General features: G+C 41.8%; 1 protein-coding gene across 3 annotated transcripts in view; it reads left to right on the forward strand.

Annotated features, from left to right (window-relative positions):
• satb2 (SATB homeobox 2) overlaps positions 1–13,256 on the forward strand; it is a 40,684-nt gene that overhangs the window by 15,469 nt on the left and 11,959 nt on the right. For 2 of the 3 annotated variants that reach the window (XM_044019467.1, XM_044019468.1), the window contains exons 3-10: positions 1,236–1,362; positions 3,677–3,800; positions 4,310–4,412; positions 7,026–7,076; positions 7,480–8,090; positions 9,751–9,963; positions 10,464–10,550; positions 11,891–12,043. In XM_044019467.1, the coding sequence (XP_043875402.1) occupies positions 1,236–1,362; positions 3,677–3,800; positions 4,310–4,412; positions 7,026–7,076; positions 7,480–8,090; positions 9,751–9,963; positions 10,464–10,550; positions 11,891–12,043 (1,469 nt within the window). The remainder of the gene's footprint in view (positions 1–1,235; positions 1,363–3,676; positions 3,801–4,309; positions 4,413–7,025; positions 7,077–7,479; positions 8,091–9,750; positions 9,964–10,463; positions 10,551–11,890; positions 12,044–13,256) is intronic. The other variant, XM_044019469.1, reaches the window with a different exon arrangement.

Consider the following 13,256-nt stretch of genomic DNA (forward strand, 5'->3'; position numbering starts at 1 on the left):
ACACAGATAGTGAAGTTAAAGGTAGCATCTGTGTAAAATGGCAGTGAAAAGTCGTCACTGTGGTCAACAGTTTTTCTAAATAAGCAGAAAAACATGTCAGAAAAACAAAATCCTTGGGTGCCTTTCATCTTTGTCTTTTATGGTTTATTGTGTGTATTACTTTTATTTATTAGACTCTCTTTGTTTTATGTGTTTTAAGTGTTTTTCCCCCTTAGTATTTAGTCGTTTGTTCTGTGTGTTTTGATTTTTGTGGCTTTTGTCTCTGTTTGTCTTTGTCTCCGTCTCCTGTATTTACTCTGTCTGTAAACGGGTGTTTCTTTAATTTATTGTCTCTGTATAAATAAAATGATTGTTATTATTGTACACTGCTCAGCCCAAAAACAAGACACACATTCTTAGATTTCAGTGAACTGCCTTCAGCTTTTTATGACATGAACTCACTGTTGCTACATTTAAAGGATAAAAATAAAAATAATTATATTTAATACCTGAAGTCCTGAAACTCACTATATACATAAAATGTATTTTTATGATGATTATTAACATTATCAATTAACCTGCCATTTATTACAAATTACACATTTTTCTCGCTAAAACTGGATAAATGTTGCTCAATGACTAAAACTTTATTTTTTAGTCAATAAAAAATGTAATAACATTTTTTAATAACATTTTATGTTTAGTTTATACATTATTTTTATTTAAAATACTTTTTTGTGTTATATATTTTCATGAAATAGTTATAATACTAGTAGTTATAATATAATATTTATAGTTATAATACTTTTGTTATCAGATGGAGGAGAAAAAGAAGGAAAAGAAAATCAGCTAAATTTACGAACCAAAAATAATCCATACTGGTCAACCTGTAGTTTGTCTATTTAAAAATAGTATTATGAACACATTTGTGATTAATACTATGAAATTAAATTGGGAACAAAACTGTTTTGGTAAAGAACCTGAACTAAAAAAGTAAAACATCAAACAGTTTTGTCCAAAAACTAAAATTGAGTCAGTTTTAATATTATTTGTTCTACGAAGCAAAAAACCAGAGAAAATATTCACGTTTAAGAAGCTGAAAAATCGCAAAAACAACCCTCAAACTGACTCATTTATTTTGATAAATTTAGTAATGAATTATTAATAATCTATTAAATGTATGACCCACCATTCATTGCCGTTAAATAAACTGTAAAAGTGTAATCAAACTGTGACTTTCTTGTGTTTCTGTTCAGGCATCATCAAAGTCGGACGATGGAACCCTCTTCCCATTCACTTCCTGACGGACGCTCCCGAGGCCACGGTTGCCGACATGTTGATGGAGGTTTATCACATGGTCACGCTACGTATTCAACTTCAGAGGTTAGACTTTACACTTATTACACGTTTAAAACTCAGTTTTGTTAAGCCACTCCTCCACTCCTTCTACAACTGTTGCCTCTTAGGTTCTTAAATGGCTGCCACTCGTACAAACAACGATACTTTTACCGTTAATCGCATTTTCTGTCGTACACACAGCATGAATAGAATTTGCGTTGAGTGTTATTATTGACGCATGTCGAGCTAGCCAAGGTTTGTTTTTGTTGTTGCGACTTCTTAACTCTCAGTTCCGACCTCCAACTTCCGATATGAACGGAACGCACCATATTTTTGTTGATTGGTTTGTTGCGTTGTTTCATGCTAAAGAAAACCTAAATATTTCAACTTGACGAATGAACAAAACATTATATGTATGAATAGTTATCTTCGCAGAATTTATGACCCTTTACTTTTATGTTTACATCACCCAGGGCAACCAAATGTTTACGTCTAATTAGCATTGACGCAACAAAAATGACATTGCATTTGACATGAGTGTACAATCAGACGTTAAAGCAAACGCTCGTACGCGACAGGGACATGTGGTGATGAAAATACACATCGCGATCCAGGGGTGACAACCACAATAACATTGCGATATATTGAAGCAAGCCCCACCCCCTAAAAATGAACAGTAAAAAAGCAGTGTCATCTACATAAAGAATATGTTGTTTTCTTTGTTATATCAGAGAAGTGGAAGGAATCGGAGAGAGTCAGCTGCTGAAATTGTGCTGCCACTAGTGGCCGGAGGCCTAAATACAACAGAAAACAACACTTAAGAATATTAATATGTTAGCACAGTTCTTCAATAAATGAATAAAAGTTTCACGCCGTAAAAATATGGCAAAATTTTGATTTATTTTGAAGATATTGGAGCATCATAAATATCTGATCATCATCACCGCGTCGAGCTCCGGTGAACGACGCCGTCGGACGTTAATCTGTAATCTGTCTCGGTCAGGGACAGGAACTGGCTGCAGCTCCTCAGATTTAGCGATGGACGGATGATAAAAGCCAGATAAACTCCAGATGAAAGGGTTATTATTGTTATTGTCTCCATTTGTTTACGTGTTGACGTGAATCTCCATGGTAAAAAAAAAGTTAGAAACGCCGCCACACCTTGTGTCGAAATGATTTATCAGATGTGAAAAGAGGAAATTTGCAGGAATGTAGGTCGGTCTGTGTGTCTGTCTCTGTACGGGAGGTTTGACGGACATGTGGGCTTGATTTGGAACGGTTAAAGGAGCAGTTACGCATTTTTGTTTTGTGAAGCGCTGCTCGCTCTGAGTTCTATTAGTAAATATGAAATTACTGCAGCCTGCGACGGATTATTCACCGTAAACATTCAAATACTGACACAGGACAGATTAGCTTAGCTTAGCATAAAGATGGGAACACAGCATTTGGTTCTGATTTAGCTCCTTATTCAATGTTGTTTTATTTGTATTTAATTTGTTTGAAGTACATCAAGTACATTTGACATTAAAATGTGATTTTAATTTAAATGATTAATTCATTAATCCAATCTTCAATTGACAGCACGGCTGCAACTATTATTATTTTCATATTTGATTAATCATTTGGTCATAAAATGTGGTAAAATGTTGACTGGATTATTTTGTTTTTAATGATTTATTTGTTTTATGGAGCAAAGAAACCAGAACATATTCACATTTAAGCTGAATAAAATCAGAGAACTTGATTTAATCATTAATAAAAACATTCAAACCAATAATTCATTAATCAATTAATCTTTAGGGCCCAATTGACAGAAAACAGTTTATAAGATTAAATATTTAGCAGCTAACATCTGCTAATGTTTAATATTTCATAGTAAATTCCACTTTATTATATCATGTAATGAGTAAGTGGAGGAATGAATCATTATTAAGAAAAATGACCATCAAACTTATTTATGAAGTAGATAATTATTAGTTGCTGTCTTACAGTTTGCCTGTGATAATAATAATAATTTAAATAATGCTGAAATAATTGTTTTCTTTGTGTTATTTACCTGGCAAACACAAAACTTAAACAAAAAATAAACAAAATACAAATGACTAGTTGGCAACCAAACAAGAAACGCTACTTTTTTTTGTTATCTGATATCTAATCGTTGTAGGTCTAGATCAGTAGTTGAGCAGTTAAAGTGACTCTAACAATTCTTATTTAATGAATTAATTCCTCAGCTCTGATGATTTTCCTCACAGCTTGAGAACCCGTGGCTCTCTTAGATCTGAGATCATTATCAGACGTTAAGCCTCAGGACGGACTGTGGGCAGCTGGTAACCCGAGCTTTGACTGACTGTGTTTGCAGCTTCTCAAAGCTGGAGGATCTGCCGTGTGAGCAGTGGAACCACGCCACGGTGAGGCACGCGCTCAAAGAACTGCTGAAGGAGATGAACCAGAGCACGCTGGCCAAAGAGTGTCCTCTCTCACAGGTAACACACACACACACACACACACAGCACGCTAATAACCGTGTTCACACATGATCTCAACACGCTCTCAATGATCCCGACAACATGTCAAAAATAATCCTGCAAACACTGTTACACATTATTGTTATTGCATTTTTAATCAAACGCCACTCAGCACAAAATGAATCACCGTCTCTGAGACGGCGGTGAACTCCTCCAGCTGTGTGTGTGTGTGTGTGTGTGTGTGTGTGTGTGTGTGTGTGTGTGTGTGAGTGAGCTCTGGTGGTGGTGTTGATCGCAGCATCAATTGCAAGCATATGTGTGTGTGGCTGGAGATTCCCTCTCTGCACCGTGTACTGGCTCGAGTTTCCATGGGTGGCTTCCAATCATGATTAATGTTTGTCTATTTCTATCGTGTGTGTGTGTGTGTGTGTGTGTGTGTTTATGCCATGTGGTTGTTGCGTGAGTGTAAGCATTTCATATTACGTTGGTTGTTAATTATCTCTCCCTTCTCTCTCTCTGTGTCTCAGAGTATGATCTCGTCCATCGTGAACAGTTCTTACTACGCCAACGTGTCCACGGCCAAGTGTCAGGAGTTTGGACGCTGGTACAAGAAGTATAAGAAGATCAAAGGTGGAGTTTCTCACAAATGATTTTGTAAATTTAAACTCTGTAAAACATGTGGGGAAACTATCGTGTCCCAAATCATGATTAAATAATGACCCGGGACAAATTTGTGGATTGTGCACAGGCAGCAGCTAATCTGTGCTCAGTGAGTGAGCATGACTCAGCAGAAGACGTGTTCTCACAGGCCTGTTATGACGTTTAGGGCGTTTAGTCCTTAAATAAAGGACATTTATTGGACTGACGTTGGCGTTGGTCGATACTCAAAGTTGTGAAATCGGTATCAGGCGCTTATAATAATAAAAACGAGAAGGAGAACAGAGAAAACACCTGAGGGAACATCTCCCATGGCCAAGTCATTCTAGGAAGGTTTCGAGTAGAGCATGGGTTAAGAGGTTGATTTTGGAACAGTCTGGTTTGGTCCAGTACGGTACGGCGTCATGCCTGACCCAGGACTTTACCAATCCAAACCTAAAGTGCACCACGATGAAGACCAAATCTCTGGAGCCAAAGATGTCGAGATGTTCTACAGCCTGTGTCTGTGTAAGTTGAATATTATAGAATTTAAACGACTACAACGACAGAATTCAGTCCCGATCTGGACCTTCAGACAATTGTGGGTGTCTTCTGAATTTGAGGCTGATTTTAACAGATTATCTGGCCAAATCATCCTGTAGTGGGAGGGATTAACAGACATTTCTACATTTCAGATTGTAAGTATTAACAGGGATAGGGGGCGTGAGCAGAACCTGGCAATAACCAATTGTTTAGAACTGTAACTTGTAAAAGACAAGTTGATTCAACAGCTATTATTAACTGACGCCGGCGACAGACGTCACGTTAAATCACGCGAGTTTCTGTGAGATCCCTGGAATCTGTGAGTGGGGTCGTGCGTCTGGACTGGATTGTCTCGTCTGTGCTTTCTCTGGATTAAAACACTGAAAACATCAGATTAGTTCATCATTGAGTGTGGGGCAGAATTGAAAGTTCCTTCAAATATTCTCAAATGTGACGTTTGAAATTCCAGAGTTTTAGCTCAATCTAATTTGAATGTGTGAGTAAAAATCTGCTGCTGTTAATATGCTGTTAATGCTGTTACTGCTGTTATTGTTGTTACTGCTGTTACTGCTGCTGTTACTGCTGTTACTGCTGCTGTTAATGCTGTTAATATGCTGTTACTGCTACTGCTGTTAATGCTATTAATGCTGTTACTGCTGTTACGCTGTTACTGTTGTTGCTGTTACTGCTGTTATTGCTGCTGTTACTGCTGTTATTGCTGTTACTGCTGTTATTGCTGTTATTGCTGTTACTGCTGTTACTGCTGTTACTGCTGCTGCAGTAGCTGCACTCACGGAGGGCTGAACAGACGCAGACTTCAGAGGCCGGAAACTGCAGACAGGGACCCTCTGTTTGAAACGACTGTTCCCACTTCTGTTCTGGACTGGAGTGAAACAAATAATAAAAAAGAGAGAGACACAAACAACCACAGAGACACAAAAGAAGAAACAACTACAAAAAGATGCTAAACAACCACAGAGAGAAGCCTCTGTGAATGTGTGGCTCTGTGCTGAGAGATGAAGGAGGGATGTGGCCGACTGTACAAGTTTCTGATGCTGGAGGAGCCTGATGACAGGAAACAACATGAGGAAGTTGTAGACTGAGACTTGGGGGGTCGTTGACATCTTTTAAAAGCACAAATACACTGGCTTTGTTTTTTTTTTTAGTAGAGATGTGTAACATCGCACTGACACAGAAATGACTCAGTGGAGGGATTCTTCTTTTGATATCTGGGCCAAAGAAGGAGGTCAAAGTGGTTTCTGTTGACTTTATAAAGAAGCTGTGAACCTCATCCAGAAGAACATCCTTCTGGAGGACACTCCAGACACTCCAAAAAAAGGTTTTTTTGGAATGCAGCAAATATAGGGATTTGTCTTTTGATATTTGGACCAAAGAAGGTCAAAGTGGTCTTTGTTTACTTTCACCGTCCAGAAGATCCTTGTGGAAGTTGCTCCAGACATTTCCAGTTTTTAGGAATTTGTCTTTTGATATTTGGGCCAAAGACATAGTTCAGAGTGTTTTTTTGTTGGAACTCAAGCCAGAAGAAAATCTTTCTGGAAGTTGCTCCAAACATCCAGTTTTTCTTTTCCTTTATTTACTTTGAAAGAAGCTCCAACGTCCAGAAAAAGCTCCTGAATCCGGTGATGGAGGAGAAGACGCTCCAGACACGTGTCCATGTGTGGACGTCTATGCTCTCACTGATCTCTGGTCTCAAGCCTAAAATCCAGCTTCCCATCTGGAAAACTGCGATAAATGGTCGACTTAAACGTGACTTCTACATAAAGAAACTGTCCCGCAGCTTTTCTCCAGTACATTGTCCTCAGTGTGTTAAGCCCCGCCTACTGACCACATCAGCATCTCCATCGTCTCTGTAGGAAAACTTCCCATTAAAGGTTGATTGTGGACAGAGAGACATGAGTTCAGTGTACTCACTACAGACTTTCCATTTTAAACGTATGTTGTGTTAATGTTCACGTGGTTGATCACGTCTGTCCATCAGCTGTCTGTCCATCAGCTGTCTGTCCTCTCTGACCTCTCTGTGTTTGTCTGTGTCTTGTTGAGCAGTAGATTATCTGGAGAAGATGTGGTCTGGACGAGACGCTGCCGACATCAAAAGTAAGAGATGTTTGGTTGACCTCTAAATACGTACAAACGTATGTTACTTAATGCTTTAAATCCACTAAGACATTTGACTTCACTGCATTTATGAGCAAAGATCAGCCCGTTTTTCAACTTATATTTTAGCTCCTCAACATCTACTCCTCCACTGCATCTACTCCTACATTTCCTGGAATATACTGTACTGCAAATGTTCAGCTTTTGTGCTGAATCCACTCATCGTCTCGACTATATTGGATATTTCAGTAAAATGTAACAAATTCAGCCACATTTTTAACACAATTTTCAGATCATTTGGCAAATTTGCATCAGAGAACTTAAGCAACCACCTGCGTGTTCTTCTATAAATCGATTTGTGCTGGATTTTATTTGCCGCACTAACATCGCTTCTCCTCTGCAGTCGAGAGAGACAACATGGCCGACTTCTGCGTGCTGGGGCAGAGACCGCCTCCTCACCTGGCCGGCCTGGCTCAGCTCAGTCACCTGGGAGCAGGAAGTCCTCTCCTCAAAGGCGGCTCAGGAGACCCTCAGAATCCCTCGCAGCCTCCGCAGCAGCAGCAGCCTCCTCTTCCCCAGCAGCAGCAGCAGCAGCAGCAGCAGCAGCAGCAGCCGTCGCCTCACGGCCTCCACCACAGTCCGCCTCTGCGTACGGGCCAGGTGCCTCCTCCTCCGCCAGGCGCCCTGCAGCCCCTGCTGGGTCCAGGTGGGCTGCTCTCCCCTCAGCTCTCCCCGCAGCTGGTGCGTCAACAGCTCGCCATGGCGCATCTCATCAACCAGCAGCTCGCCGTGAGCCGCCTGCTGGCCCACCAGCACCCGCAGGCCCTCAACCAGCAGTTCCTCAACCACCCGCCCATCCCCCGCGGCTCCTCCAAGGCCGGCGGCGACCATCCCGGGAGCAACCCGTCGGCCGCCGAAGTCTCCTCTGAAATCTACCAGCAGGTCAGAGACGAGCTGAAGAGAGCTAGTGTCTCCCAGGCCGTGTTCGCCCGTGTGGCTTTCAACCGCACACAGGTACGAAAACAGGGACGGACTGTGGTCAAGAAGGTTAGGACAGAGACAGGGACGGGGACAGAGGGACAGACGAGCAGCCAGGCGATGCTGAGAATTAGCTAACGATGAAAAACATGAATCCATTAAACCCTCGTGTGGAGAGAATGAAAATAAGCACTTAGCGCTCAGTGAGCCGCGTCATCGCTGAACTCCGACGCAGGGAGAGACGAGCGGCGCGTTGACGACACGGAGGCGCGGCGCTCTGCTAATTCGGCGGTCACCCACCTCGTGGATATTTTCAGCGCGATTAGCGGAAAACGTGGCAGGGTGGCGAGCTGGGTCACTGAGTCTCCGCCCCCTCAGCCTCCGCAGCAGCTCAATTATCTGATGCGTTCACGCTGTGCTAAACTTTCCACCGCACGCCCCATTAGAGCAATGTAATGAGCGCTGGCACCAAGACGCCGCCACAGAGAGCAGGTGTCTGTACCCTCACACCTGTGTGTGTCTGTCTGTGTGTGTGTGTGTGTGTGTGTGTGCACACACCGTGTCACTTTAAGATATAGTTTCATAAACAGTTGTAGGATGAAGCTGAAGTTCTGTTCTTTACTTTATATGAATATTTACTACGTTAAATAAAAACTCTATTTTGTGACTTCTGCACAATTATATGTCGATTTAAAATAATAATATGCGATATAAAATAAATATTTAATATGAATATTTTACTACTTTAAATACACCGTCAGTGTGAGATACTGCTGCTTCATGAAGTAACTGGGCATAATGCAATTGTTTTGATCAATTTGAGGGTTTTTTCAACAGGTTTTGTGATTTTCAGCGTCTTAAATGTTTTCTTTTCTCAATATAACACAAAAAGTTCATCATTTTGGTTTTTGGACAAAACAACACATTTAAGAACATTATGATTTCCAAGTTTAAGAAACATTTTTTTGTAATTTTATGAACCAAACTAACTCGATTCATGGAGAAAATCCTCGACAAATTATTAGATTATTAGATTATGAACATGATCGTTAGTCGCAGCTCTAGTCCAGTGTCCCGGTGTTCTGTCAGAATGAGGAGAGTTTCTGTATTTGTGCAACCTCAAATTAACAGGAATGGGCAGAAAGTGAGAGGGGGCGGGGCTGAGTGGGAGCAAGGAAGTTGATCTACCTGGAAAAATCTAAAAATATATGTATATTCTAACCGTTTGTTGCACTTTTCTGCGAAAGTACAGTCGTTATTATATCTGTTATTTGCTCCAGGTGAGCAGAGCAGGGCTGTGTTTACAGTGTTTTTATCGTGGGTTAAGCAAAAATTAAAAAAATAACCACAAATATCCCAGCAACCACAGTCGATGTCACAGATTAAACCACAGACTGACAGCTGAGTGACTGACACTTCACTGGAAACTCATTTCGTTATCATCTAAGCTCAATGTCATAAAGAAATCTCCATATTTTAATTCATAATACAAAAATAAGCAAATTGTCCATCATGTAAGTTGATTAAAAAGTTGTTTCCTACCTAATTTAACATTATTTTAAGCATTCTTGTAAATGTTCAGTGTGAAAACATCTAATGAATTGAATTTGTGTGAATGTAAAGGTGGATTTTCTGGTGACGTCCGTCCTCTGTTTTGTTGACGGTGTGTGTTTGCGTGTGTTTTTGTGTCGCTCAGGGTTTGTTGTCAGAGATTCTGAGGAAAGAGGAGGATCCTCGCACGGCCTCGCAGTCGCTGCTGGTCAATCTGAAGGCTATGCAGAACTTCCTCAACCTGCCCGAGACAGAGAGAGACCGCATCTACCAGGAGGAGAGAGAGCGCACCATGAACCCGTCAGTCGGACTTCCTGCGTCCAACTCCTCCAACCCCGGAGCTGCCAGACTCTCACAGGTTAGTCCATGAGGCGTTCGTCTAAAATGGGACTTTAAAGTTTTAGCCTCTTGACAAAATGCTGAAGAACACGTTCACGTCTTTATCTCACAGTCAGACAGACTTTTGCAACAGGAAACTGAAGTTTGGTAACGGCTCACTGTCTCACACCAAACCCTACAGAGAAAATCAGTGATTTTACATCACAGCTCACAGGAGTTGTTCAACCACTGCCGCCTCATTAATACGTTCAAACGTGTTATTTTGGTGACTTCGGGGTTTGAAAACCTTTGTTGGGATTTAAATCAGTGTCACAAAGTGACCACACGAGGCAGCGGTAGACCAGGAGCTCCTGTGTTCCCGCGAGCTAAAATCACTGATTTTCTCTGTGGGGTTTGGTACAGGGAGGGAAGCGGTTTACAAAACGTACTTTTTCAATAGTTGCGACAAATGCACGTGTAATCGCGGGGATCGGAGCGTGTGATGGTAACGCACGTGTGTGTCTGTGTGCATGTGCATAGAAAGTGTGGGAGAGGAGCTTGGACGAGCAGATAACCCCTGATACCTGGGCCTCCATCTGGAAGAACAAGACTAAGATCTCCAACTCGGTGAGTTTATCTTCCATCTCTGACTCGCCCTCACAAAGTGCAGCGCAACATAAAAAAGCTCTCTTCTTAAAGCTCTTTTTTTTATTTTATCTCAAACAAATTCCATTTATAACAGGGGTAAAAAGGGGCTTCAAAGCAATCACGAGAGCATGTTGTAAACATGAAGGACATGATGCAGTATTTGCAAATGTCTTCTCCATGTGCACCGAAAACAATTTAGCACTGTCAGTGATAAGACGCTCTCCCCTCTGATGTCAGGGGCAAATGCCCATTCATGGCCCGGGGCGAATATTCTTATTATGTCTCTGTGAGAATTATCTGAGCATGGTTTACACTGAGGGAATGTAAGCGGGCTGGTCCGTACATGTCTGCGGGGCGACTTCAAACGCTGTGTATACAAGGCCAAATACACGCCGCGCTCAAACACAGACAACAGACAATGACAAAAGAGCAGGACTTAATGACTTTGATCTGGAAACATAGTTCATGTGGAGACGTGCGGCGCAGATGTGCCGCTGATGCTCCAGCGAGCGAGCGAGCGAGAACACACGGCAACGTCTGTTTCCCCGAGCGACCAGGTCTGATCATCAGCTGATCGTTGTTTCTCAATGATTTGACTGGAACACATGCAGAGAGCACGGGACACGGGGGTGGAGTGGCTCAGTGGTTAAGACCGGTACCCTGTGTGCGAAAGACATCATGGTCGCAATGGTCGCAAGTTCCACTCCCCCCCGGCTGATTGTAACATCAGTGTTTGCAAAAACTGTATTTAAGCTTTTAGAGAATAAAACCAGAATAAAGCTTTCAATACTATGATTAAAAAAATGGTTTATGTTTAATTCTACGTTTTTAAATGTTTAAATATATGTACAAATATGTTTATGAACAGGAACAAAAGACACAGGTGAACTTCAGGTCTAGTTTTTGGCAGCAGTCGTAATTCCACTTTCAGGGTCACACACCTTTTCCAAGGTCAAATTCAAGCACTTTTCAAGCACTTTCAAGGTCAATCTCCAGAGCATGTCCATCTGTGGTAAATGTATATGATTTATAAAATGATTTCACTATTTTTTATCACAACAAAAGAAGGTATTTTGCTCTAAACAGTCACCTCAAACTTAATTTCAAGCACAAAAATGTTCAAGGCTTTCAAGCACCTTAAAAACCTTGTTCTGTTAGCATAGTTGTTAGCCAGGGATTTTTGTAACAAACCTTACATTTTACAAATTTAATTTTTACTTCATTTTATTTGTGCCTTAAAATTGAGTGAAAGTGTCTTGTACTGTTCCTTTAAATCACACCCACTGTTGCCCCTCCCCCTCTCTCGCTGTCTGTGCTAGCCCAAGCCACCTGGCCCCGCCCCCGACCTCCCTCTGAAGCTGGAGTCGCTGGTCAACATCACGTCAGGCATCTACGATGAAATTCAGCAGGAGATGAAGAGAGCGAAGGTTTCCCAGGCTCTGTTTGCAAAGGTGGCCGCCAACAAGAGTCAGGTGAGGACGATAAACATCACCGATCAGGGTTTAGGTCACAGGACTAGGACTGATCTCAGAATGTTTAACTCCAAAACTTCAGTAAACACACAACGGTTTACTGTTTTTGTCCGTTTATAATGTTGTTATCGACTCGACCGCGATAAGTTTGCATTTCTTGGAGGAACTTGGGGGTGACGTCACTCCCAGTTCCGACTTCCAACTTCCCACGTAAAAGGAACGCAGCATGAAGTGCAGTACGTGTGGAAAAGTGAAACAGTTTAGATGTAAATAATGATAGACACGAACAAAATGTCCAAGAAATTACACAAAAAACAGCTTAGCTGTTAGCTTCACTGGAGGTAACAGAGAGAACAGCTTAGCGGTTAGCTTCACTGGAGGTAAAAAAAAGAGAACAGCTTAGCGGTTAGCTTCACTGGAGGTAACAGAGAGAACAGCTTAGCGGTTAGCTTCACTGGAGGTAACAGAGAGAACAGCTTAAGCTTCACTGAGAGGCAGCTTCGGTTTAGCAGCTTCACTGGAGGTAACAGAGAGAACAGCTTAGCGGTTAGCTTCACTGGAGGTAAAAAAAAGAGAACAGCTTAGCGGCTAGCTTCACTGGAGGTAAAAAAAAGAGAACAGCTTAGCTGTTAGCTTCACTGGAGGTAACAGAGAGAACAGCTTAGCGGTTAGCTTCACTGGAGGTAACAGAGAGAACAGCTTAGCAGTTAGCTTCACTGGAGGTAACAGATATAAAAATTGGAAACGGTCATGTATTGTCTTCTGTAGTAGAATCAACATAATCTAATATTCTCCACACTCACGTCACAACAGATGTTTACGTAGATACACATTTCCTCTGTAATGCAAAATAAACAAACATAAAAGAGAGCAGTGGCGTTTTCAGCAGAGTCGTATCAGGAGATATCGGTGTTTCTGCCGATGTCTGATGATATCGCCCAAAACCTATAAAATGATGTGATTTTTCACGACGAAGGAACGTGAATGTCTCCATCACATGGAGGAAAAGATGCAGGACAGACCGCGTGCGCGTGTGTGAGTGAGAGAGTTTCCAGGTGTCAGTGTGTTGATGATGTAAACAGAGTGTGCGTGCAGTGTTGCTGCAGAGTGGGGTCTCTCAGGTTGGAGGTTCTGGGGGTTGGTGGTGGAGGTGCAGGGTCACGGCTCACTGCATCCATCTGCTGCAGCTGGCCACGAGGACGCAGAGACACAG

The sequence above is a fragment of the Solea senegalensis genome, linkage group LG2 (assembly GCF_019176455.1).
Source record: "Solea senegalensis isolate Sse05_10M linkage group LG2, IFAPA_SoseM_1, whole genome shotgun sequence".
Classification (NCBI taxonomy): Eukaryota; Metazoa; Chordata; class Actinopteri; order Pleuronectiformes; family Soleidae; genus Solea; species Solea senegalensis.